General features: G+C 31.7%; 5 protein-coding genes across 6 annotated transcripts; 2 read left to right on the top strand and 3 right to left on the bottom strand.

Moving 5' to 3' along the window:
- Positions 1–2419: 2419 nt before the first annotated feature.
- Positions 2420–4874, bottom strand: LOC130508491 (uncharacterized). Its single transcript, XM_057004029.1, has 5 exons — positions 4629–4874; positions 3762–4518; positions 3580–3671; positions 3366–3474; positions 2420–2949 (listed from the first exon to the last, which is right to left on the bottom strand). The coding sequence occupies exons 1-5, from the start codon at positions 4872–4874 to the stop codon at positions 2420–2422; spliced, it is 1734 nt and encodes a 577-aa protein (XP_056860009.1).
- A 1623-nt stretch (positions 4875–6497) lies between these two features.
- Positions 6498–6950, bottom strand: LOC130508490 (phylloplanin-like). Its single transcript, XM_057004028.1, has one exon. It carries the CDS (start codon positions 6948–6950, stop codon positions 6498–6500), a length of 453 nt encoding a protein of 150 aa, XP_056860008.1.
- Positions 6951–12618: 5668 nt separating this feature from the next.
- LOC108840371 (reticulon-like protein B14) lies at positions 12619–13923 on the top strand. The gene is made up of 5 exons (XM_018613204.2): positions 12619–12872; positions 12964–13150; positions 13222–13351; positions 13424–13493; positions 13685–13923. The coding sequence occupies exons 1-5, from the start codon at positions 12803–12805 to the stop codon at positions 13852–13854; spliced, it is 627 nt and encodes a 208-aa protein (XP_018468706.1). The 5' UTR covers positions 12619–12802; the 3' UTR covers positions 13855–13923.
- A 2011-nt stretch (positions 13924–15934) lies between these two features.
- On the top strand, positions 15935–16523 carry LOC108840497 (uncharacterized). Its single transcript, XM_018613323.2, has one exon. It carries the CDS (start codon positions 16077–16079, stop codon positions 16278–16280), a length of 204 nt encoding a protein of 67 aa, XP_018468825.1. The 5' UTR covers positions 15935–16076; the 3' UTR covers positions 16281–16523.
- Positions 16524–16680: 157 nt separating this feature from the next.
- LOC108840496 (transcription factor bHLH109) lies at positions 16681–17767 on the bottom strand. Of its 2 annotated transcripts, XM_018613322.2 has the most exons (5): positions 17481–17767; positions 17334–17399; positions 17184–17249; positions 16950–17114; positions 16684–16836 (listed from the first exon to the last, which is right to left on the bottom strand). In XM_018613322.2, the coding sequence occupies exons 1-5, from the start codon at positions 17745–17747 to the stop codon at positions 16798–16800; spliced, it is 603 nt and encodes a 200-aa protein (XP_018468824.2). In that variant the 5' UTR covers positions 17748–17767; the 3' UTR covers positions 16684–16797. The 2 variants fall into 2 exon arrangements, with proteins under 2 accessions (XP_056847991.1, XP_018468824.2); XM_056992011.1 differs by having other exon boundaries at positions 16681–16836; positions 16950–17249.
- Positions 17768–25438: the final 7671 nt, after the last annotated feature.

Below are 25438 nucleotides of genomic sequence, written 5' to 3'. Positions count from 1 at the left end.
TTAATTATTACATAACCGAATCTGATTTTTCACTGTCAATGTAGACTCTGTTCTTGGGTTTGATATAACACGGCCCACACGTCCATCTTTGTTTCAAATTATCGAAAAAACAGAAGTATGTCATAGAACGTCTGTCATTGGATAATACGAACATTCCTTCAGCCATAAGAGCGAGAGCTCAACTCCTAGTCCACGGCTTCTGTAAATAACTCAACAACGTACTCTTATTCATGTATGTACTCAAGTATATATACAACTCTATAGTCCTTATCTCATGGATTTTATGATTATCTATACATAACTCATATATATCTTCTAATATATATCTCTAATATATCATCTTTATCCAATACTCCCCCTCAATTTGGGAAGATGGAAGTTCCTAACACCCATATTGAACAACAGCTTCTCAAATTGAACTCGACCAAGCGCCTTGGTTAAAACATCAGCTATCTGCTCCGTTGTCTTGACATGTACCGTCGAAATCAGTCCAGACTTTATAGCATCTCTTGTTTGGTGACAGTCAGATTCCACATGTTTGGTCCTCTTATGAAAAACTGGGTTGTTTGCTATGTAAATGGCTGATTTACTATCACAAAATAGCCTCACAGGGTCCTTCATTGGCGCCCCCAAGTCATGTAGCAACCGCTTCAACCACTTGATCTCTCTTGTAGCTTCCGCCATCGACCTATACTCTGCTTCAGCCGATGAGTGAGAGACAACATCTTGCTTCTGAGTCCTCCATGATATAGGTGAGTCTCCCACCATTGCAACATATGCACTCAACGACCGTCTAGAAGATGGACAAGAAGACCAATCTGAATCACAGTAAACCGAAAGTCGAAGATCAGAACTCGAGCTTAACAGAATTCCCTGTCCAACCGTACCCTTTAGATACCGCACCACACGCAGAGCCGCATCCCAGTGAGCTTCCCTTGGCTTCTGCATAAACTGAGCTAGAACATGAACAGAATAAGAGATGTCTGGTCGTGTGATCGACAAGTATATTAGTCTTCCTACTAATCTTCTGTACTTCTGTGACTGTATAATGAACGGGCTTGCATCTCTCCCAAGCTTGTGTTGTTGTTCCATGGGTGTAGCACTCGGTTTTGCTCCAAGCAGTCCGACCTCTGTAATCAAATCCAACGTGTACTTTCTCTGAGTAATCATAAAACCTTCATCTCCTCTCCCAACTTCAATACCCAAAAAATACTTGAGCTTTCCAAGGTCTTTCATGTGAAAGCATCTCCCTAAATACTCCTTAAACCGAAGTAAAGAATCCAAATCATTTCCGCACACCAGTAGATCATCCACATAAATCAAGACTCTGATCTCAACATTACCACTCGTGAACATAAACAATGAGTAATCTTCATATGAATGGTTGAAACCGACTGTTGTTAAAGCTTCACTTAACTTTGCATACCAACACCTAGGAGCTTGTTTCAAACCATAAACTGCCTTGTGAAGCCGACACACTTTCTTTGGGTCTGAGTGACCAAAGCATGGTTGCAACTTCATGTACACCTCCTCCTGGAGATCCCCGTGTAAAAACGCGTTTTGCACGTCCATTTGATGAACGATCCACCCTTTGCCCGCTATCACACGCAATAGACTCCTGATAGTTGTCATCTTTGCTACCGGGGCAAACGTCTCCGTAAAGTCTACTCCCTCTACTTGTCTGTTACCAAGCACCACCAGTCTAGATTTGCGCCTCTTTATCTTACCATCTGCTCCATACTTGTTCTTATACAACCACATATTTCCGATAGCTTCTTTGCCTGGCGGGAGATCCACAACACTAAATGTTTTGTTCTCTTCAAATGCAACAATCTCATCCTTCATCGAGTCTCGCCAAACTTTGTGTTGCATAGCTTCCTTGAAGCTCTTAGGTTCAGTCTCACTTACAATGGCCGCCAAAAATGCCTTATGTGATTCCGAAAAATTTTCATCAGAAATATAATTTACTAAAGGATATGGAGTTGCAGCCGTACCTGAGATCATCGTTGAAGACTCTGAATCGGAGCTGGTGAGATTGTGATGGGGGTTTTCAAGACAAGACGCACTGTAACTGATATAGTCACGTAACTTTACTGATGGTATCTTCTCTCTCAAGCCTCTGCCTAGCTCTGTTTCTTGTGTCTGTACAACAGTGTCATCCTCAACAGTTGGTTTAATACTAGTAACTCCACTACCAGACGCCTTCTCATTATCTATCCCTTCTTCAACCGTATGTTTTTCTGGAACATTTTTCTCTACCAACGATGAAACAGTCTTTTCTGACTCTGTTCCCACCTCTGTTTTCTCTGTTCTAGAAGATACTTCTGTTTTCTCTGCTCCAGACTTTTCTTTTTGAACCTCTGTAGCTTCTGATACACTCTTAGTCGTCTCAGTAATCCCTTTTTCAGGCATAACAGAGTCACCTCCCCCTGTCTTCAGTATCTGAGACAGTAGATATTACCCAATCATCATCCGGTCCCCCAGTCAACTTAGTTTCATCCACATGAGCCATGGTTTCCTCTTGAAACGGGAAGACATCCTCTTTAAAAACGAAATCCCTCAACACCAGGAAATCATTTGTCTCTGTATCATAAACTCTCCAACCCTTTTTCCCGAAAGGATATCCTACAAATATGCATCGTCTGCTCCTAGGACCGAACTTATCTCTGCTTCTGTCCTTTCGATGCGCATAACACAAGGAACCAAAGACACGAAGTGAGCTGTAGTGTGGTTTCTTTCCAAACAAAACTTCATACGGTGACTTCCCTTGCAATATCTTTGACGGAGTCATGTTAATGACATGAGTGGCAGATGATATCGCTTCTCCCCAAAACTTCACCGGCAAGTTTGCTTGAAATAACATAGCTCTTGCCACATTTAAGATATGTCTATGCTTCCTCTCTACTCTGCCATTCTGTTGTGGCGTGTACACACATGTTGTTTGATGAACTATCCCATTGTCCATAAAAAATTTGCTTAAGCTCAAAAACTCTTGGCCATTATCACTTCGAACCGTTTGTACACTCTTGCCGAACTGCTTCTCTGTGTACTTACAAAATCTCTCCAATACTCTTCTCACTTCTGACTTTGCTATCATCAAATAAGTCCAAACCGCCCGTGAGTGATCGTCTACTATAGTTAAAAAATATGCAGCACCAGACGAGGATGGAACTCGATAAGGGCCCCAACGTGAATTAACTCAAAACACTTCGTAGTTTTATTGCAACTTTCATAAAACACATCTCTAGTTTGTTTTGCTCTGAAACAAATGTCACAAAAACTTGAGCAAACATTATTCTCAACACCAGAAATCTTAGAAAAAACTGAAAAAGCTGGGTGTCCAAGTCTCCGATGCCACAACAAACGATCAAAACTGCCATCTGCCTTGTTTCCTCTCGCCATCGAGACATCTTTGAAGTAGTACACCCCATCACGTTCCTCACCTGCTCCAATCAGTGTCTTCGAAGAACGGTCCTGCAACAAACATATCGCATCAGTAAATAAGGCAAAACAGTTCATATGTTTCAGCAGTTTAGACACCGATATCAATGAACAATCCAGGTTTGGAACATAAAGAACATCCTTCAGTGATATAGTATCACTCAACACAAGGTCACCCTTCCGTGTTGATGTTGTCGTTCCTCCATCTGCAAAGCCTACTAAACAAGGCACTGTATCTCGTATATTCACAAGCTGAGAACTTTCCCCAGTCATGTGATGCGATGCTCATGTGTCGATTATTACATCACCAAGTGATTTACCTGAGAGTTTCTCATTACCGCCTCCAGACTTCCTTTCTTGAATGATCTGAGTTATCTTATTCCACTGCTCAGGCGTGAGATCATTGCCTGCACCATAAGAACTACTCGCTGTTGCAACATTGGCTGCTCCACGCCCACTGCCTCTGCCATAACCACCTCGTCCAGTACCTCTACTTGCACCGCGACCATCACCTCGTGCTCTTTGTTTGTCAGTGATCCACTCCGGATAACCCACTAACTGCCAACAAGAATTCTTCTCATGACCTGGTTTGCCACAATGATAACAGGTTCTGTCTCTTCCTCTGTTTCCTTCTCCTCTTACGTTACCTCCACTTCCAGTGAGTTCACGATTCTCAGTTTGAGGAGATGTCTCTTTCTTAGCCACAAAACCAATAGCTTCTTGACCTCCTTCTCTGCCTTTAGACGAATTGATCCTCGCCTCTTCTCTGATCACCTTCGCATATACCTTGCCAAGGTCTGGCAACTCATCAGCCTCTGTGATAGCTGTAACCACGTTCCCAAACTTTGAGTCATCTAGTCCCATTATAAACTGATGAACTCTCTCATCTTCGCGCTCCTTCTCATAAGTCGTTGCATCTGAACAAGTACAAGCCGGTGGTGGCTTATATGTCTGCAACTCTTCCCACATAACCGCCATGCGACCATAATAATCAATTACAGCCTGTCCGTTTTGTCGACATGAAGCCAACTGCTCCATCAACTGATGCACACGCACCTTGTTGCCAACATCAAATCTCTTTTTGAGATTATCCCATAGTTTGTGAGCCTCAGTGATAAAGGTCACCGTTGATCTCACTCTTGGCTCGATTGAAGAGATCTTATCCAACCAACAATCATGGAGTTTACGCTCAGCCATGCTTCCAACTCCTTGCTATCCTCTTTCGGCTTTGCCAAACTTCCATCAATAAAACCAACTTTCTTCTTTGCCCTCAAAGCATTCAACATCTCCATAGCCCACTCGTTGTAGTTATCTCCCTTTAGCTGCATCAATGTGATCAACGCACCCGGGTTGTCGGAAGAAAACAGTGTGTATGGAGAAACCAAAGAAACCTCACTCGACTTAGCCACAACTTGCTTATCATCATCGCCCATGTTGACGAACTAAGCTTGACCTAATTTATTTGTTTTAGATCAAAGCTCTGATACCATGTAAATAACTCAACAACGTGCTCTTATTCATGTATGTACTCAAGTATATATACAACTCTATAGTCCTTATCTCATGGACTTTATGATTATCTATACATAACTCATATATATCTTCTAATATATATCTCTAATATATCATCTTTATCCAATAGCTTCTTGTTTCTGCTCTTTCTCTTCTTTGGTGACATCAGCAGCAGTCTTGTTCAAGATAAAAAATAATCCAATTCAGAGTCAAAATTGATCGAGCAATATCTGTATGGAGAAGAGCCTCTTCATGTATCTCGCATGTCGCCTCTCTTTTCCTTTTTCTTATTCTTCATTTTGTTTATGTAAATCACAATGAACCTTAAATATTAATTTTCCCAAAATGTTTATAAGTGAAAATGATAAAACTATGTCATTTTATCAAGTCATTAAAAAAAGAAAAAAAATTCGGTCTGGCATTTAACCGACCAATTTTCCTACAGCTTCGTGTGCCACCTCATCACCCGAAGCTAAATAAACCGAAATCAGATTCAATTATGTAGTAATTAACCAGATTGAAAAAAAAATTGTTGGAAATACAAAATAAGTAATTTGTGGTATTTTTGGCTTGATCCAATAGTTGGTGTATGAAAACACTAGAAAGATCAAGTTCATTGTGGAATTGACCGTTTACAATATTTTTTTTTTTGCTAAAATTGGCCGTTTACAATATTGTGTTGTGTGTTTTACCTTATTTGTGTTATACCTTTGTTGCTTTTCTAAGATTGGTCGAAAATCAATTTCAATGCAAGACTTGGTACATTTCAATGTAATGGTGGTGGAATTCAACAACTTGTATACACATGTTCTTCCGATTACATATTTGAAGTAAAAGTGATAAAAGCTTTCGATCATTTAGGATAGTTCAAGAGATAATCTGATATAAAAATCAGAGAAAATATGAGGAAGGTTTTCTATATGTATTGTCGTGGTGGTAAGATGATTATAGTGTCGAAATTATTAACCAAATGTTGGTCAGATTAGGTTGACGAACACACAACTATAATTTTTCTGGTCTAAACAACTATAATCTTTTGATAATAGTACACATGTATAACCTGTTCAGTTTTCTAGGTTTTACAATTTCAGTGTGGTACAATAGGGCCAGTTCTGAAATTTTGAGAACATCTTGCACTGTCTATGTAAAAAAAAAATTTAGGGATTCAAAATTTTTTTTGGGGTTTATATCTATATAATTTTCTTCAAAATTTTTGGGGATCTGTTGCAAATGTTTCATTACGCATGGTTCAGGGCCGGCCCTGTGGTACATGTAAAATTTCGTTCAATTAATGATGACCAAAAGTAGCAAAACATCCAATAGAACATACAAGTACGTGTAGTTTCAAAAAAAAAAAACATACAAGTACGTGCTTTATTCATTAAGTTGGTGGTAACGGAACACAATTACAAAACAACTATAAAGCTAGAGCTTTTACATTTTTTTGGTTGCCAGCATAAACATACCATAACTAAAGCACAAATAACAAAAAAGAAAAATTACATGCACGTACGACTTTTGTGTACTCTTTCCTTACATTTCATTCAAAGGACAGAGCTGACGAAAGGGCCGGTGGTGAAATTGGCAATGTTGAGAAGAGCGGTCTGCACGATATTGACTAGGTTTATGGACGCAGTGAGGGCGCCGTCCGGCGGGAAAACAGAACACGTGGCAACAGGGAGATTAACCCTGACGAAGCACGAGGAAGGATCAAAGAGGAGGGTGTCAAGAAGCCTCACCAAGACGACGAAAGCTCCGGCAGGATTAGTCAAAGCTTGGCCAAGATTGGTTTGAGACCCGGCGCACGATAGCTGGACAATGGCACCGGATAATGGAGGACTGTTTCCAATGAGGTTTCCGTCAAGCGAACAGAACAGGACGCCGTTAACTCTGACAGCACCGATGCGGAGACCGTTAAGTATGAGTCCGTGTGTGAGAGATGAAAATGATGCTAAGAGAAGGATGGAGATAAGGAAAGCAGTGTGGGATGTCTTCATTTCTTTTATATGATAGTAGTTGTTATGTTTGAAGTGTTGCTATTAGAGGATGTAACAATTGAGAGTTTATATAGCATGTGTTTGTTGGGGGGGGGGTTTCATAATAATATAACAGATATCGGTCTGTTTTGCAATTAGTGACTGATTGTAGTGGTGCAGTGTAACGCATCACGTATTTGATGACATGGTGAATTGGTGAGTGACTGGAGTGTATTCCCATGACGTCGTAGATTCAAACAAATTAACTTTTGTAAGAATCCCTAAATACATTACCGGTTCTAGCATGTGCATTGTTTGATTATAAATGTATTGTCTTTTTAAATTAAATATTTTTAAAAATAGTTTTTATAATTAGTTTCACAAAAAACTATTTTTATAATTTTAGACCAATAATATTTTAAAATATATAATTAATTGTTTTTGAAATTTACAATTCAACATTACTAATGTTTACAATTCAAAATTATTAATTAATAAAAATTGCATTAAAACTAATAAAATTTCATAGAAAACTTATAAAACATGTACAGTGAAACCTTTATAAATTAATAATGTTGGAACTACACCAAAATTACAATTTTTTTATTAATTTATAGAGATTATTAATTTATCGATATACTAACTGAACAAAAAATTCAATTTGGGATTATAAAATTATATTATTTTATAGAGATTTTTAGTATTATTAATTTATAGTTTATTAATTTAAAGAGTTTATACTGTATTTTTCTTCAAACACATTTAAAAAGAAATATTTATCTCTTAGGAATAAAGTAAACATCCGCTAAATATTATTTTAGAAATGATTGTTTAATTGTCATCACCATATTCATTTTAAACAAGAAAAATATGACACTTTTTTCAAAAATGTGGCATGACATCACTTAGTTATGATATGTAAAAATTTCTTTGTAAATATTGATATCTTTGTTAAAATTTTTGAAATATGATAATGACTAATAATAAATTATATATCACCATTAAAGTAAATTTCCTATACAGTTTTATGACAATAATTATTATATCACGTTTAGTTAAATTATATCTATTTATTTAAAAATTACAAATATAATTTTTGTACATTAACTTATATAATATTATTGAATATATATATATTATCAGAATAAATTGTAAGTGTGCCTTAACAAATACAAACTAAAGTACTAATCAATTAATAATTTTTTTCATAGTTAAAGAAATTTTTAAAAAATTAGACATTAGGTTAATTAACAATATGACCTTACCATTGAATGCATTTAAACTAAAACAAGCAAAAGCCAAAAATTGTTAGAATTTTTATTATTTAATATAGGCATAATTAAAATAAAGGAATAAGACACATATTTAAAATAAATAGTCATTAAATATAATTTAAAATAAAAATTGGGGTTTTTAGAAAAAATAATAACTCTATTGAAGTTTAAATAAAATTAAATTAAGTTAAACCAAACAGAAATAAACAAGACTTTATATAGTTACATTTATAGTTTTATTTTTTCCAAGGAAATAAAGCTAATATATATAAATAATATTGGTAAAGTGAAACCAATTAAAAAAGAATAAAATAATGTTATATTTAAAATTATTATTTATGTTATTCGTATGAAAACTCCTAATTTCTGAATTAACTGAATGTATCCATAAATTTATAAATTGTTACCAAAAATAAGAAGAAAGATGTGATTCCATATTTATTGATTTTCAAGAGGCGTTCAGAAAGAAAAAACAATTTTTAAGAATTTCAAAATACAAAGATTTTTTTTTTGTTTTGTAACTCATCACATATGACATAACTACCAAGATTTAGTCGACTAATCAATTAAAGTGCCATGTAAATTAATAAATAAACATTAATTTTTTTAAAAAATAGCTTGAAATCAATACTTTCAATTTTAAAGACGTTAACGCTACCAGCTAAACCTTAAACTTGAATCCTAAATCCAAAATCCTAAAATCTAAATTCTAAACTCTAAATCTTAAATCCTAAGCCCAAACCTAGATCATAAACCCAAACACTATACCATAAACTTAAACTTTGACCCTAAATCCAAACCGTAAATTCTAAACTCAAACCTATACCCTAAAGGTTTAGCTTAATATTGATGTTGTTCATTTAGGGTTTAAAGTTAGGGTTTAGAGTTTAGAGTTTGAGTTGAAGATTTAGAATTTAGAGTTTGGGTTTAAGATCTATGGTTTAAGTTTAGGATTTAAGGTTTAAGAATTGAGTTTAGAATATAGAGTTTAGGGTCTAAGGTTTTAGCATGCGGTGTTAGCATCGCTATTATTAAATTCATTTATATTTTTAGCTATTCGAGTTTTTTTAATAATTTAATATTTTTATTTATTATTTTACGTAACATTTTAATTGATTATTAAAGATGAGATGAATTTAAAAATTTATTTTAGAGGGTGAATCTAAGTACTATTAAGATACATAAACCAACATCTAAGTATAAAAAAGGAACATAAATAAATATAACATTTCCTGATTTTCAAGGTTCGTTCCCTAGTGACTCATAATTTAATAGTGAAAGGCTCATGCAATGTGTGAAGTAAACAGAAAGAGAATAAAAAGAGAATAGAGAAACATGTCTTATGTTACGATTAATGATCTCCGGAATCCGGATTCTCTATCAAATAACCAAAGTAATAATAAAGGTGGCGTAGCAGGAATTTAAGCAAAAAAAGAATTTGAGGCATGTCGTAGAATCGCTTTCTCTGAGTTTTAATCCTTTTTTCAAATAATTTCACTTGCGTGTTAGATAGCCTAGTTTGGGGTTGATTCACTTTTTTGATCGTATTAGTTACTTAGACCTGCGACTTTTTAACCGGAACCAAATATACCAAACCGAATCCGATCCGAAATGGACACCGAATCCGACCCGAAATGGACCAGAATCGGTAATGTTTATAAATACGTGGATATTGGTTCGGTTTCGGTTTTACCCAGAACCGCTGGAATACCCAATTAAACTTTACAAGACATGTATTTGTATCTCCTGAGTCTTGAACCCAGGTTGAAAGGTAAATGTATAATTACCTTTACCACTAAAGCACTTCTATTTCATTGAAATTACATACTATAATATATAGTCTATTTGTGTTCAATTTTTTTGAAAATTTAAAAAAATTAAAAATTTAAAGTATATAAAAATATAATTTTGGGTTAATATTTGTATACCCAAACCGTTCTAAACCGATATAAATCTTAACTGTAAAACGACCACATACTCATTGAATACGCTTTCTAAATATCGATTTACCCAGAACCGACTCGAATATCTGAAATTCCAACCCTAACTTTGGATAAAGTAGGGTGGCTCAGTCCAAGTGTATTTCGACTTATCGACTCTATTCAAATATTGGGACTTTAATCTTGTCCCCCTGATCCGGATCACCCGAAGTTACAAAAAAGGAGAAGAAAATAAATGCTACTAGGATGAAACATAAAAGGCAACAAGAGTTTATATGAATACAAGGTTTTAAAACATAAAAGAAATTTATATGTATACGAGGTTAGTTTGAAATTAATTTATCTGTTAGAATATATCATTTATTTAGTTTTCAACAAATAGTTCTTAAAATGTAAATTAATCAGTTTGTTCGTTAAGAATTATCATTCTGTAGTTTTTTATTGAAAAGTTCTGTAGTTTATTTTAGAAAATAATTTCTGTAGTTTTTTCTTTCCATTTAGCTACCTAAATTTGTTATATATCCAAACATTCGATCTTTATAATGACTCTGGATCAATTAGTAGCTTATAGCAAACCAGGTAGTTTAGTTACTTTAAAACGCTTTCATCAGTGACTATATATATATTATATATATATATATATATATATATATATATATATCATTTAAAATATAAAAATGAACTAATTATTTAGAGGAACTTACTAAATATAATATGGGACATATTTGTAGTATATCTATAGACAACTAAAAATTAGAAAGTATGCATCAAGTTGAAACGATAATCTTGTGAATAAGTTGATATAGAGTACATTCAGAAGAAGAGTACACTCAAAAGAACATTCGAAAAACACAATAGCAAAATAGTCAATTCATATCCATATAATGTTCTTTAGAAACATCTGAGACACTCACTTACTGAAGGTCACCTGCATCGAAGTTGCTGAAATAGTCTTAGTGTCCAGAATTTTGATTCCTCGTCTTCATGGATCTCTGTTCCATTCATCAAACAAACAAAGTAGGAAAGAGTTAATCAACACCACTCATTTCACAATAGCAATTAGGATCAATCCAAAATCAAAGGCTATCTTAAGTTTTACCCGAGATTAGCATAGTTATCCGTTTACAATCAATTTCACTGCTCCATTTGTGCATAATTACCTAAAAACATGGTATATTACTGCCAAATTATTGCAAAGTGTTGTGTACGCAAATACCTTAATAAATACTATATATTTGTTTGCCTAAAATATATATCAATTAAAGACAGCCATAACTGTAATGTATTACTCCCATATTGAGTCATTTATTCAAATATAACACAAAGGAATAGTTGCATAACATATCTTTGAGCATGTAATTTTTAAAATTGCGAACATTAAACCATACCAGAAAAACATTATCAAACTTTATCTTTGCAATCTGCATATACTTTGTCTCCTCACGTGATTTAAAATAAATTATTAATTAATAAACTATAGATGATATGGTTCTTTTGATATAAAATGAAATTTAAGGACGTAATTATATTTCTCATCGCATGTTGCAATGAAACAATAATAGCTATGGTTAATGTGTAATCTAAATGGTTGCAATATGTCCAATGGTTATTTTTTGGTGGAAAATGGACACTGAACTTAGTCAAAATAAGGACAACGAATTTTCTGGATGTTTTAATTTTCCATTGGTTATTTCTATGCTGGAAAATAGACCATGAATTACATATTTTAATTTTTGTATGAAGTTAAAAGAAATATGAAAGAGAATAAAACAAAAATCAAAGACATGATCATCTAAAAGTTTCATCTCGTTATCTTTGTCATTGAAATTACCTATGAAAGAAATTAAGTTTTTCTTTTCTGTCTTTTGTATTTGTCATCGTTAGTGATGAACTTAACGTAACTTGTTTTACCTATATACGAATTACCATGTCTATTTTTTGTGCATTTGTCTCTGTATTAATGAAATTTAGTTGGTTGAATGTTAGTGGTATTTTGTGTAATTAATCTAGTGAAAAAAAGACAATTTAATATTTAGGTTTAGGATGATTGTGAGTCGCCACCTAAGTATGACATGCATGTAAATAATTTATAAATTAAAGTTTAGTCTCTAAAATTGTTTCTATATTAATAAAAAAGGGATATTAAAATTTGGTTAAATTATTCGATCACATACCTGCGATGCTCTTAGCTTTCCAACATGGGTGCTAACAATCAGGGGTCATTTATCATAAATGTACGGACCTAATTTAATAGCCCACTACAAGGCCCAGTGACAACATTCCTAACCTCAACTTGGAATATATGGAATATACTTGCATGAGAAAGAGTTTAACAAAGAGCTCAAATGTTTGATAACTTTTTGGAATACATTTTCGATCAGTACAAGTAACTAACGATTCTTCACAAGATATTAAAAATGGTTTACACATGCAATAATATATAAGGATGAGTTTTGCAACATGCTAAAGCCATACCTTTCCCTTTTCTCAAATCACTTTCTTCTTTATGAATCTAAGAACAAATCCTTGCTTATTTTCGGAGTGGAGAACTATATATATATAAACCCTGAATTTTAGATCTTAGCTAATAGCTAGTAAAAAGGCTACAGTTAGTTATAAAACCAGAAACCTAAACAATCATAGCGATTTACGGCCCGAAATGGATGAACATGGAGCTTCGTCATCCAGGAAACGAAGATCTCTGTACCACAATCTAGGAGGAGGACACTGTGACATTATATTTTTATTCTTATTGTTTATATTACTTTTTTTGTTTTTAGTCTTCCTATCTGAACGAGATTTACTCTTGAAATGTTGTAGTTGCTGATGTAATGTTCTGGAAGAACAAGAAAGAGTCGGGAACAATCTTGGCGATATTCACATTGATATGGTTCTTGTTTGAAGTGGTCGAATATCCTTTCATCACTTTCATCTGCCAGATCCTATTGGTCTCCATTTTTATATTCCTCATTTGGTCTTACATTGGCTCTTCACAACTAATTCAGCGGTAAAAAGAACATTAACAGTTGATTCTTCTTTATAAAACCAAGTACTGAAAGAACACTCCATTTCTTTCAGGAAACCACCAAGTATTAACGATCTAAAGATTTCGGAATCAACTTGGAGATTCTTGTTCAACAAGATCAATTGGTTCATCATCAAATTGTATGAAATTTCTAGTGGAAAAGACTTCAGACTCCTGGTTTTGGTACCTTAATTTAAGAAATATTAATCACATCTATATTGTTTGGATTGAAACCTGCGACACATTGTGTTTCAGGCCGTTGTTTCACTATGGATATTATCAGTGGTCGGAAACTATTTCAGCTCTCTAACTCTTCTATACATCGGTGAGTCTTTATGATTATATCTAACAAGAGTTTGCTATAAAACTAATTAGGAGTCAATGTTCAATGGACAATGATACATCCATCTGTGCATTACACCTAGCATAATAACATATATCATATCATGCAATAAAATAACATGATGATTGTTATAGAATGTGTCTTTAATTACATTGTGTGACTTTTTGGTGTAGTATTCGTGGCTCTGGAGACGATACCGATGCTGTATGAGCTATACGAAGAAGAGCTGAATTATGCAGCAAGTAAAAGCGGGAGGGACATGAAGAAGCTATTTAAAGACTTCAACTCTAAAGTCATTAACAAGATCCCTAAAGCTAATGCTAAAACTAGGAGGCATATGTAAATTTATATCAATCTTCTGAATTTGTACATATTTCATATTAAAACTGATAATAAGTCTTCGTTCAAGTAATCATGAATACTGAATACTCCAACAGGAAGACATGATTCAATGTGCATATTAAATTATACTTTTTAAGGTGAAAAAGTTTGTCGAAATGATAAGAAAAATATTTCATATGTAATTTAAAATACGTAGAATTATGATGATCTTTATAATGATTATTCATATGTGTTTGTGCGCGCACGCCTTAAAGCTACTATTTAAGTTAAATAGAAACAAGGATACTATAATTTGGATCTAAATTCTTACATATTTTCAGACTTCTTAGATTCTTATTTTATTGGATTTTCTTAAGAAATGTTATATGAAAAAACATTTGTTACTTTCGTTGTGGACTGGTCGTTCCACGGGTTTTAGCTCCAATGATCCCACTTAAGAGTATATTGGAGCTTCTGTTTTTATTTGTAATATACATTTATGTTTGTATAAGAAACTTGAAATTAACTCTGTCAGAAAGATTCTCAACATATATTAGATTATCTGTTTGGAGCTTTTGAGTTGTTATTATTCCACTTTTCAAATATGGTTTCTATCATTATTTATATGGGAAATAGATTTGTAGTGTGCAAATCTATTCCACTAAAAATTATAAAATTTTCTCTAGTAAAAAATATGTAGATAGCTATTTAAGAAGTAGATAAGTGGATGATAGTTAGGCGTAATCGTGATCTTTTTGCAGTTTGTCACTTGGTCTATTTATTCTCCCAGTTTTGTGCAGTTATTTTCAGTATCTTATTCTGTTAGTAATGTTCAAAACTCAACTCCAGAGAAAGATCATCTTACCGTAATTATGATATATGACCAAGCACAATTTGATTTATATATCTGGTAAATAAATTGATGTTATATAGTTTAAAATATCTCTGATTTTTTCAAGAAAAAAATCTCTGATTTTCCGTAAGAAAACGCCAACGCTTCTTTGGATTCTTCTAGGAAAGACGATCTTAATCAGAGCCTGATTTTTCAGAATAATGACAAAGGCACTCCTCGAAGCATATCTATTTGCTTTGTCTCGAAGCATACCTCATCTTTATAGTGTTTGAAAACTTGACTAGACCGATAGCTAGGTCCTACCGGGTAAGCACGAACCGGTAAGTTTTTCGGTTCGGGTTTAATTTAAAACCATGATTGTATTGAACCATCAATAGAATAATCATTTTTTGTTTGTTCATTATTCCAATTTCATTCCATTTTATAGTAAATTATAAAATGAGATTATAGATGTTATAAAACCATCAAAGACTCGTGAATCAGATAAAACTGGTGAATCAAACAAACTAGATTTTCTGAAAATCTAAAAAGAAACTGAAACAGTAACAAAGTAACTCATGTTTTCGTTCTTTTGTTATCGTCGATTTTGATTAATATAACTGTTAGCTGAACTTATTTTTCGAGTTAAGCTATTGTGAAACATAAAATAGATGAAAATAAAAAAGAGAAAAATTGGTTTGTACTTAGGCTTCGAATGATACAATTCTTTTCGTACCGCACCGCAATTAACAATAACAAAAATCTATACATATATTATATATAAGTTTTCATAACTATTAAAACCGCATCGCAATTGTACCGCTTATCTTGCATCACTCAGTCTGCTATTACCATTGGAAGCCTTAGTTATATATCTCTCTCTCTAAATTTCTTTGCATGAGTAGAGCTATTTTACGTCACAGATTTTTTCATTTCAAATCAATTTGTTGAGTTCTTTAAGAGTGGTCTCTAAAGGTATGTTTGGCCATCGATACACTAAAGTAGCCGTATTCTTTACAATTATGTCAATTATGGTGTTACTTTTAATTTCATCGGCCATTATTTCTTAAATTTACTCAAAACTATTTTTTTCTTAAAGGTAATCACTCTTAAACTATTGTGTTTGGTAACAATAAGAAGTCAAGTATTCAGTAGTGAGATATGACGAATGGCTCCACATACATATTGGTAAACTAGTTTTTTTTTTTTTTTTGAATAATTGGTAAACTAGTTTGACCCTGGAGTTAAACCAAAGGCCAAAGTAAAGAAAGAGTCTTCGCATCTTTGGTGACTTCTGACTCAAAATAAACTAAAACCACACATTTGAAAGATGCCAATTACTCTCTCTCTCCTTTCTCTCTTTCTTTATCAACCAGTCGCAATCGTCAGAGCGATGCAGAAAAACTTGTACAATGGTAAGAGAAGGACTTGCGGCTGTGGCGGCGGATAACGGCGAAGGCTTTACTATCTTACTCTACATTTGGGCAGCACTTTTGGCTCTCTCCATCATAGCCGCCGTGACTTTCACTTGTAGCGACGGAGCTTCTAAATCTCAAACTGACGACGTGCATGGCTCTGCATGTGCCGCCGGCTGTGGCGGTGGTTGTGGAGGGTAAAACGGCTGGCAGATTTTTTTTTTTGTCAACAAGGTGCAGTTTATCGTGTATTATCCGGCCTAGTGGTGACACAAAGGCGGCAGTAATACAAACTGGTAGGTTATGATAATTAAAACGGGTCTGTTTTAAAGAGGCAGTTTTGTTCAGATTAGAGGAATTTGAATACAAATCAAATTTAGGTTCTTGCTCTAATATGTATTAATAATTTCAAGGAATCTGAATACAAATCATACTTGCTTTCTTGTTTTAATATGTATCAAATTTGTTGTTAATAAAAAAGAAAAAAAAAGTTGGAGGTGTTTATTAATTTTGCATACGGCAATGGGACTTGTCCAGCAAAACAGAGGAAGTAAGTGTTGTTACAGTTCTGTGCATCAATTAAACTTCATATCTAAAAGAAATTTTATCCATTTCAAGACTACTTTTTTATATATAAGTTTACAACGACAGTATTTACATGAACAAGAAACGGTTCAAAAGCCAGCGGGTTCTTAGATAAGACGCAGTAAAGATCATACTAAATTTGAGTTTGATTAGGCGGCGCCGTTTCATATACCTGTTAGCAAATTTATGGCATAAATCGGAAACTGTTGAATAAGATAAGGTTGTGATTTTTACCAAAAAAAAAAGAAAGATAGGGTTGTGATTATCGAATAGCAGGAGCTATACCTGGTGAAATTGCGGGTTAAAGGGAATATTTTGGTGAGGCATCTTTGGGATTCCTGGCGCATAATAGCACCAAGGACTGGTGTATGGAGACATACATGGTGCTTGAGCTCCATAAAATGGTGCCATGTAACCCGCAGGCTCTTCTGTGTATGCTTTAGACATCATCTGGACCACATAAGACTTCTTTAATTCGTGAATGTGTGTGTGAATTGTAGATGAGAAAAAGTAGCTTACATCTATCTGATGTTTTAAGCTTTTAATGTATTCTACGATGCTTTCAAGCTTCGTTGCAAGGTCTGACTGTAAATAAACACACACTATAAAGAAGCACTAGAAACTCAATATTTGTATTCAATTAAACTATTTGTATGAAGTAACTGTAACCTTTGCGCAATTAGGCGTCAGCTCCTGTAATATATCTAATTTATCTCTTATAAGTCGTCGTCTTTTCTGCATAATTTAGAAACCAAGAAAATAAAATAAATATAAAGATTGTTGTAAGTTTTAACTTAGAATGTAGATCTTTCTAACCTTCTCCATCAGCACACGATATTCCATGGAACGTTGTCGTTTAGTAGCATGATTATTCTTGTTGCAATTATCTTTTTTGTCTCTCTGATCACTGTTATTGGTAACATCCTTAGGCTTGGAAAAGGAAAGCGCTGAAGAACTCGACTGCGCACCGAATATCTCTTGCAAGGGGTTTAGTTCATTATGATGTTCTGAAGACAACGAAGAGATTATCTCAGACAGTAAATATAGTTCTTCATCATGAGTACCGTTGTTGTTTATCTCCATGATGATTCAAGGAAATTGAGTTTTTTAGTTTATGAGAGACTGAAGAGGAAACTAGCGGAGCCAAAAGATATAAATAGGGGCCGAAATCTAATTACGAGGCTGCTTTTGAAAGTCGCATCAACTGAGCGGGAAAAAGACAGATGATATTACTTCGTCCCATGGTTTTCTAACATTGATTAACACGTGAAGTTACAAATTTTACTTTTATCATATTGTATAATATGTCTTTGTATTTTATATCCATAAATACGAAGCATACATATTTTGGCTGTTGTTTTGTTCCATATGCTTTCTCACTCTTTCTTGGTTCTAAACCAATTTGGAGGCAAACAAATAGTCATCCCAAAAAAATTGAAAACGAATCGTGCATAAATGGCAGTCCTCGTAGCATCTCCGAAACGTCCTCTATAATTTTAAATATAAAGTTTTTGCTTTCCAAAAAGAAAATTTAAAACTTCAAATTTGAAATTTTGAGAGCATCTACAAAAATTCTCTATTTTGAAGTTTCTCAAATTCTATATTTGAAATTTTAAAGTGTTATTCTTCAAAAGTAAATAACTAATAAATATAAAAATATTACAAAATATTAATTGATAAAAACCTACATTAAAATATAAAACTAGAAATAGAAATACATAATTAAATATTAAACTACAAGCAAAATACTACATTGTTACACAAAATTATTTTCGTAATACTCCCATATATGATCAATTAGTGCATTTCGAAGTAAAAAATGACTCTTTATTTTTAATTTGTAGATTACGAGGTAAAATTGTTGATTATTAGTGTTGTTGGAATATTTAAATTTCTATAATAATTATGTCTTATGTATCTTTTTAAAAGGTTTTTATTAAGTTTGTTTTGTAATATTCTTGTTGTTTAATTTTACCTTTAAAATAATATAAAGCTTATTTTAAAATTTTTATTTAATTTTATGTGTAAAACTTAAATTTATAGAAATTAATCTGAGATTTATGAGACAATTTTTTTAAAAGAATAAAATGAAAAATGAAAAAATATTTAAGAATCATAAATAGAATGTGTAATTGTAGGACCAAAATGCAAATAAAAAGATGAAACTTCATATTTGAAGTTTTGAAGTTTTTTTTAGAGCAAAAAACTCTATATTTGAAGTTATAGAGTATCTTTTGGAGATGCTCAGAGAAGTAAAACTTTTGTATAATATTGTGTTAGCTAGATCTCTTATTAGCAAAAGACTAATCAAAAAGGTGGAATCAGAGACTTTTATGTCCGTATAGAATTATCCTTGCCTTCCAACTACTCGTCCGAAACCAGCAAACAATAATCAACCAATCATCACCCCAGCTTCTCAAAGTGGACTCCCTCATCATTGTCAATGCGAGAACTTGGAACACCCAAGTAATAGGATCCATTGTTAGCCCTGAAGATACCCAGTTAATCGAAAGCATCCTCTGAATCAGACCCAGATGCTTGATCAAGTGGATGGCATTTTACCAAGAATGGAAACTATATGTTCAAACCAGGTTATGAAGTCGAGCAAGTGTATCCGGATAGAGCTATCCCCCCACCCCCCATTCTTTATGGTCCACACATCACACCATTGCAAGCTTATGTATAAAAAGTATGCTGTCCACCAAAAATCAAATATTTTTTTATGGCAATTAATCGCAGGATGTATTTCGGTTAAGGAAAATATAAAAAACTAGAGGCTTATAAGGAGACACACATTGTGAAAGATATGGAGCCGAGGAGGAATCAATAAACCATGTCTTCTTCAAAAGCCCACCAGCAGTACAAACTTGAGCACTTCTAAAGATCCCAGCAAATCTAGATATTTTCCCAACAAAGTCGATTTACACTAATATGGATTACTTATTTTGGAGAGTTCTGCAACGAGGAGATAACCATCATTCTCCATGAATTATATGGTACATATGGAAGGGATGAATAACAAAGTGTTTAGTAATATAGACATTGATCCAAGAGATACCATTGCCTTAGCAGAAACTGAATCTACACTATGGTATGAGGACATGATAAAATGGCTCAGGATACTGCTAGGAATAGACATTTATCAACATAATCAAATCCACAGAGACGAGAGCGATGGTGTTTTACAGATGGATCTTGAACGAAAAAGGAAAATATTTCAGTACAAGGATGGTATAACACTTTAGAAGGTTTCGATGGATTAATAGGAAAGAGGAATATGAGACCTTGTTTGTCACCCCTCCACACAGAATTTGAAGCCCTCATCTGGATATTGGAATATATGAGGAATTTAAAGCAGTTTCTTGTAACTTTTGCAAAAAATTATTCTCAATTGGTGAACCTGGTTTCCGAACCATCGTAATGAACTGCATTTGCATCTTATCTAGAAGACATCAAGCGTCTGTGAGAGAGCTTTACTTATTCGGATTTTCGCCATGTACCAATAACTCAGAACACAACAGTGGATAGCCTGGTACTCGGATTCAACCGTCGTTCATCGTTCACATGGATTCAGAGCCACTAGAGTGGTTAGTAGGGTTTTAATTGAGTCTGTAATGTTGATAACAAAAAAAAAACAATCTACCATTAAAAGTCATATTAGGTTCATTTCATCAATTACATATATTTGATTATTTACATTAATCTATTAAATATATAAACTTTTTAAAAATCTTAAAAATTATGAGGACATTAATAATAAATAAATTTTCACTAGAAATTTAAATTTTACCTTTAGTTTAACAAAATCTGTTGAGAATTTTTTAAACAACTCTTACCAGAACTTTAAAAAAATTTAAACATATATATATATATATATATATATATATATATTTTTTTTTTTAATTAGTGCATTGATTAATTTCATAATTAGTAATATATTAATATTATAAATTAATATATTAATTAATATTAGATAAAATTTTATCATACAAAAAAACTGAAATTCTATGATATTTTATCATTTTTATTGTTATAGTTTCTATTATATTAAAATAGAATAATATATGAATTAAATATGAAAATTATATTAAATTGGTAAATTAACTATGTTTTAAAAAATTACTTTCATTTAAATAAATAATAAAATTTTCTTGATAAAAAATACAATTTTGAAAATAAATATTTCAAACTTAAATGATAATATTCCAAATTTACAAAAATAAAACCATAGATGTTAAAGTTTTTTTTCTGAAATTCAGCCCGAGAAAAAAATATATGTTATCAAAATCAAAGTGTTATAGTATTTTGAAAATTTAAGTTAATAACAAAAATTCAAAAAACAAAAATTTATCTTAACATCCAAAATATAGTTTTTTTTGTCAGCCATCCAAAGTATAGTATATTGATAAAATATACTAAAACAATATAATAGATTCTCTATGTTTAAAATATACTTAAATAATAGAGCTAAATTACTCATACTAAACAATGTGTGTACTTAAAAAATTTCATAATATAAGAAAATAATAGATAATACGTTTTATTTTTAAACATAACGTGGAAATATAAGTTATTGTAAAAGATATTTTTTGTATAGTAAAACTAAATAATATTTTAGAATATATTGTATATAAACAGTAGAAATTACAAAAAAAAAATGGAAGAAGATTCTATATTTGATTATTCTTAGTATTATGAATTTATTGTACCAAACTAGAAAGTATATTAATATATAATAACAATTGATAACAAACTAAAATATATAAAAAATATTATATATTTATAACATCGAATAAGAAACTTAACTAATATGATTATAAAGTTACACAATTTATAGCACTAAAATGTAAATCATATATTTAACACTTTTGCGTAAATATCAAAGTTATATATTTATAAAACAAAAAATTATCTGTATAGACGTGCGGATCGAAATTTAATTAAATATATAGAATCTATCATTATTTTAATATAATTCTAAAAAAAGAATATATATATATATATATATATATGTATATCTTTTCGTTTTGAAGAAGGGCTTAGGAAAATATATTTGCGAGAGGGAATAACTATTTAGCTTGGGAATTTGCTGGTTCCCAATTAATTTAGGTATACTTTAGAAAGATTTGGAAACTCAATGGACAACAATGTATATAACCAGTAATAAACCCATTCACGCTTTAGACCTTGTCTAACAATGTAAAACTCCACAAACTATGAAAAAACCTCAACTATATCAAATGTGAAGATAAATTTTAACAATTTTGTTAATTCAAAGTAAACCACCAAATGGAATTGAAGCTGGGTTTGATCGGATTATCAGTTTGAACTAATAGCCTTTTATATTTATGCAGTATTATGATACTTTCTAAAGTTTTACGCTGCGAACTAGTAGTTGTGATTATACAATCCCGTGCAACTTTAATCAAATAATGCCATCCAGAGTCAGAATGTTATGCATGGGTTGACACAAACAGAACAGGGGAGATGATATACCAGAAGTCAGAAAAACTACCACCCAAAATGCAATCTTAGAGGTCTGCATATTCGACGACTCACGGATACATAATCTACTCTTTAATGATTGTGAATGGACATAGAAGAATTCCAGCGTAAAAGTTGTGGCAGAAATCAAAGAAAAAGGATATCAATTCTACATCAGAAACTGAAACGATATCTTAGGAATCGATTGCATGTTACAAATGTCGACATGTAAAGTTTTTGACACGACTTCAAAGAGCTAATCACAATGATTCAGGATCCAAAAATATGGTCAAGCTTTTCCATGCAATTGCGTAGCTGTCAAAACTGGAGGCTAGATTTAATAATTTATCTTCTCCGTTTTGAAAACCTTTGGCACATTCATTAACTAAAATACCAAAAAGCTTTTATAGAAAATTGTATTTACATTTCAGTTACAAAAAAAAAATTGTATTTACATTAATATTTTATTTTGGTGTGGGTTTTCAGACCAACCTCAAAATTAAATGCTCTCTCCGTCTAAGAATGATATATGTTTTAGAAAAATAATTATTTCTAAAATTCATATTTTATATTTTTAATAGAGAATTCGGCCAAACAAAACTTCAACTTTGCACGAATTGCCGAAACAAACATGAACTTTTGGGTTGGTCAAAAAAACACTAAACTTACATTAACTTTCCAATTTATTAACAATATTTTCATTGACTTGCTAATTTAGCACACCGTCAGTTAATTCAACAAACGTCGTTTATTGTTGGCATTAAAGTAAAACGACATCATTTTTAAATGAGATGAAACGACGTCGTTTTATATGATTTGAAAAATAAAAACAAGTAGCTCCCTGGATTCGAACTCAGGTTGCGAAGGAAATATGACAAGATGTTTTACCACATGGCTAGTGGCACTTTCAATGTACTTACTAACATATTTAATGTTATTTGGTACTCATTGAATATAAAAAAATTCTCTAAAAACTTAAAAATATCTTTAAAATTCCAAAATTGAAAAAAGAAATATTTTTATAAAATTAATTTTGAAATTAAAATGAAAAAAAAAATTTCTTAAAAAAAAAAAAAAAAATCGAAATTTAAAAAAAAAATTTATTTTATAAAAAAAATAAATTTCGATTTTTTAAGCTAGATATTGATTTTTTTTTAAGATTTTTTTTAAGATTTTTTTTTATTTTTCATTTTAATTTCAAAATTAATTTTATAAAAATATTTCTTTTTTAATTTTAAAGATATTTTTAAGTTCTTAGAAAAAAAATTATATTCAACACCAAATAACATTAAATATGTTAGTAAGTACATTGAAAGTGCCACTAGCCCATTGGTAAAACACCTTGTCATATGTTCTACCCAATCTGAGTTCGAATCCAGGGGTTATTTGTTTTATTTTTCAAATCATATAAAACGATGAAACGACGTCGTTTCACTTTAGCTCCAATAATAAACGACGTTTGTTAAATTAACTGACGGCGTGCTAAATTGGCAAGTCAACGAAAACATTCTTAATTAATTGGCAAGTCAATGAAAGTTTAGTGTTTTTTTGGCCATCCCAAAAGTTCATGTTTGTTTTGGCAATTCGTGCAAAGTTGAAGTTTTTTTTGGCCGAATTCTCATTTTTAATATATGTAAAATTGTAAACTTTAAAAATATTAATTATGTTTACTAATTTTTAATTGGATAAAAATCATAGAAAATAGATAAACACAGGAAAATATTGTATTTATTGTTTACGTGATTTTTTTATTAAGTGTAAAAATTCTAAATATACATGAAATGGATGGAGTTATAAATTAGCTGTTTGAGGGAAGAAAAATATTCCGGACTACTTTGGTCTATTTCAGTTTTCGGATAAACTTGCAGATTAACATTATGTTCAAGTTTCAAGTTTCCATGCTTCTTTATTTTTGGCCGTTTACATAATCACGTCAGATTCTATGTCCGCATCTTTTTTAAACACTCACGCATATTTTTATATTTTTATAATTTTCATATTATAATGAAACTTACAAACAAGATTTGAGAGTGACGTCGACTAACTGTACAAGTTATTGTCTCTGTTTGATTCAAGAATATTTTTTTCTAAATTAAAGAATCTTATTTTTTAAAACTAAAGAATCTTTTTTTAAAAAAATTAAGAATCCTATATATATATACTATTAGAGCAGATGACTGTTTATGAATCTGCGTCTGAAATTTTTAAATAATTACAAAAATTATTTGTATTTTTTTCCCAGCATTATTTGCAACCAACTAAATGTCATTATTTTGCAATTACATTAAAAAATATTTAATATAATTCAGTTTTTAACCTTTTTGAAAATTTTGTTTCTTAAATGTTTGCACCATATCTTTCCAAAAAATCTTTCACATTATTAATCATTTGAAAGCATTTATTAAATGAAAACTCAAAATAAAATCAAGTTAAAATAAAAATTGATTAAATCAACAAAATCATAATACGGGTTTCAATTATATCAACTTCTTAAAAAATAGTTTCATTTAAAATAAAAACTAAATCACATAAACTAAATTTAGTAAAATTATAGAAAATATTTTGAAACGCAAAAATGAATTTTTCAATATAAGAGTGTTAAAAATATAAAATATTTTATTTAAATTAAAAAAATCAGTGTAAAATAAGTTTAACTTCAGTTTAAATAAATAAAATCATATTACGGGTTAGAATTATTTAGAGTTTTCTAAAATTTAGTCATATTGAAAATAACAAAACTAAGTCATATTGGTAAATTTAAGATAAATTTCATAAAATGTTAAAATATATAATTTATCAAAAGTCATGATTTTTATTATGTAAAATAATTTTCCAACTAAAGATATATCTGTTCTTTTTAAGGGCGGATCAAAATCTAACAATGTATTAAAGTAAAACGACTTTGGCTTGAAGATAAGGAAAAAAAAACAAAATATCTCTCATTTTTATCCTCCCTAACAGCTAGGCCTGCGACTTCGGTTTTCCGGAACCGAACCGAACCGAACCGTCGGTTTTCGGTTAACCGAAGTTCTAAAAAAATTCCGAAATAAACCGAATGAAATTTCGGTTCGGTCGGTTATCGGTTTTGTTCGGTTTTCAAATTTATTTCCGAAAATAACCGATTTTAAAAAATTTCGGTTAATTTTGGTATATTTTTTCCAAAATATTTGGATATTTTCGGTTAAAGTCGGTTATTTCGGATAGTTCGGTTATTTTTGGGTTATTCGGTTATTTTCGGTTCGGTTTTTCGGTTATTTTTCGGTTATTATCGGTTATTTTTGGTTTTTACA

This window comes from Raphanus sativus, chromosome 2 (assembly GCF_000801105.2).
Source record: "Raphanus sativus cultivar WK10039 chromosome 2, ASM80110v3, whole genome shotgun sequence".
NCBI lineage: Eukaryota > Viridiplantae > Streptophyta > Magnoliopsida > Brassicales > Brassicaceae > Raphanus > Raphanus sativus.
Note: the sequence above shows the minus strand (reverse complement) of the source record. Positions and strands in the feature narration are given on the sequence as shown.

What these genes read in the sequence shown, in the direction of transcription:
- LOC130508490 (XM_057004028.1), bottom strand. Translation starts at nt 6,950, where the DNA reads ATGAAGACATCCCACACTGCTTTCCTTATCTCCATCCTTCTCTTAGCA.
- LOC108840497 (XM_018613323.2), top strand. Translation starts at nt 16,077, where the DNA reads ATGGTAAGAGAAGGACTTGCGGCTGTGGCGGCGGATAACGGCGAAGGC.
- LOC130508491 (XM_057004029.1), bottom strand. Translation starts at nt 4,874, where the DNA reads ATGGGCGATGATGATAAGCAAGTTGTGGCTAAGTCGAGTGAGGTTTCT. An exon ending in AGTTGGAAGCATGGCTGAGC is followed by an intron (nt 4,519 to 4,628) that starts GTAAACTCCATG and finishes AATCTCAAAAAG; the next exon opens with AGATTTGATGTTGGCAACAA. An exon ending in GGCAGATGGCAGTTTTGATC is followed by an intron (nt 2,950 to 3,365) that starts GTTTGTTGTGGC and finishes ACAATGGGATAG; the next exon opens with TTCATCAAACAACATGTGTG.
- LOC108840496 (XM_056992011.1), bottom strand. Translation starts at nt 17,747, where the DNA reads ATGGAGATAAACAACAACGGTACTCATGATGAAGAACTATATTTACTG. An exon ending in TGACGCCTAATTGCGCAAAG is followed by an intron (nt 17,250 to 17,333) that starts GTTACAGTTACT and finishes GTTTATTTACAG; the next exon opens with TCAGACCTTGCAACGAAGCT. An exon ending in TTAACCCGCAATTTCACCAG is followed by an intron (nt 16,837 to 16,949) that starts GTATAGCTCCTG and finishes ATTTGCTAACAG; the next exon opens with GTATATGAAACGGCGCCGCC.
- LOC108840371 (XM_018613204.2), top strand. Translation starts at nt 12,803, where the DNA reads ATGGATGAACATGGAGCTTCGTCATCCAGGAAACGAAGATCTCTGTAC. An exon ending in TCTTCACAACTAATTCAGCG is followed by an intron (nt 13,151 to 13,221) that starts GTAAAAAGAACA and finishes CATTTCTTTCAG; the next exon opens with GAAACCACCAAGTATTAACG. An exon ending in ACTTCAGACTCCTGGTTTTG is followed by an intron (nt 13,352 to 13,423) that starts GTACCTTAATTT and finishes ATTGTGTTTCAG; the next exon opens with GCCGTTGTTTCACTATGGAT.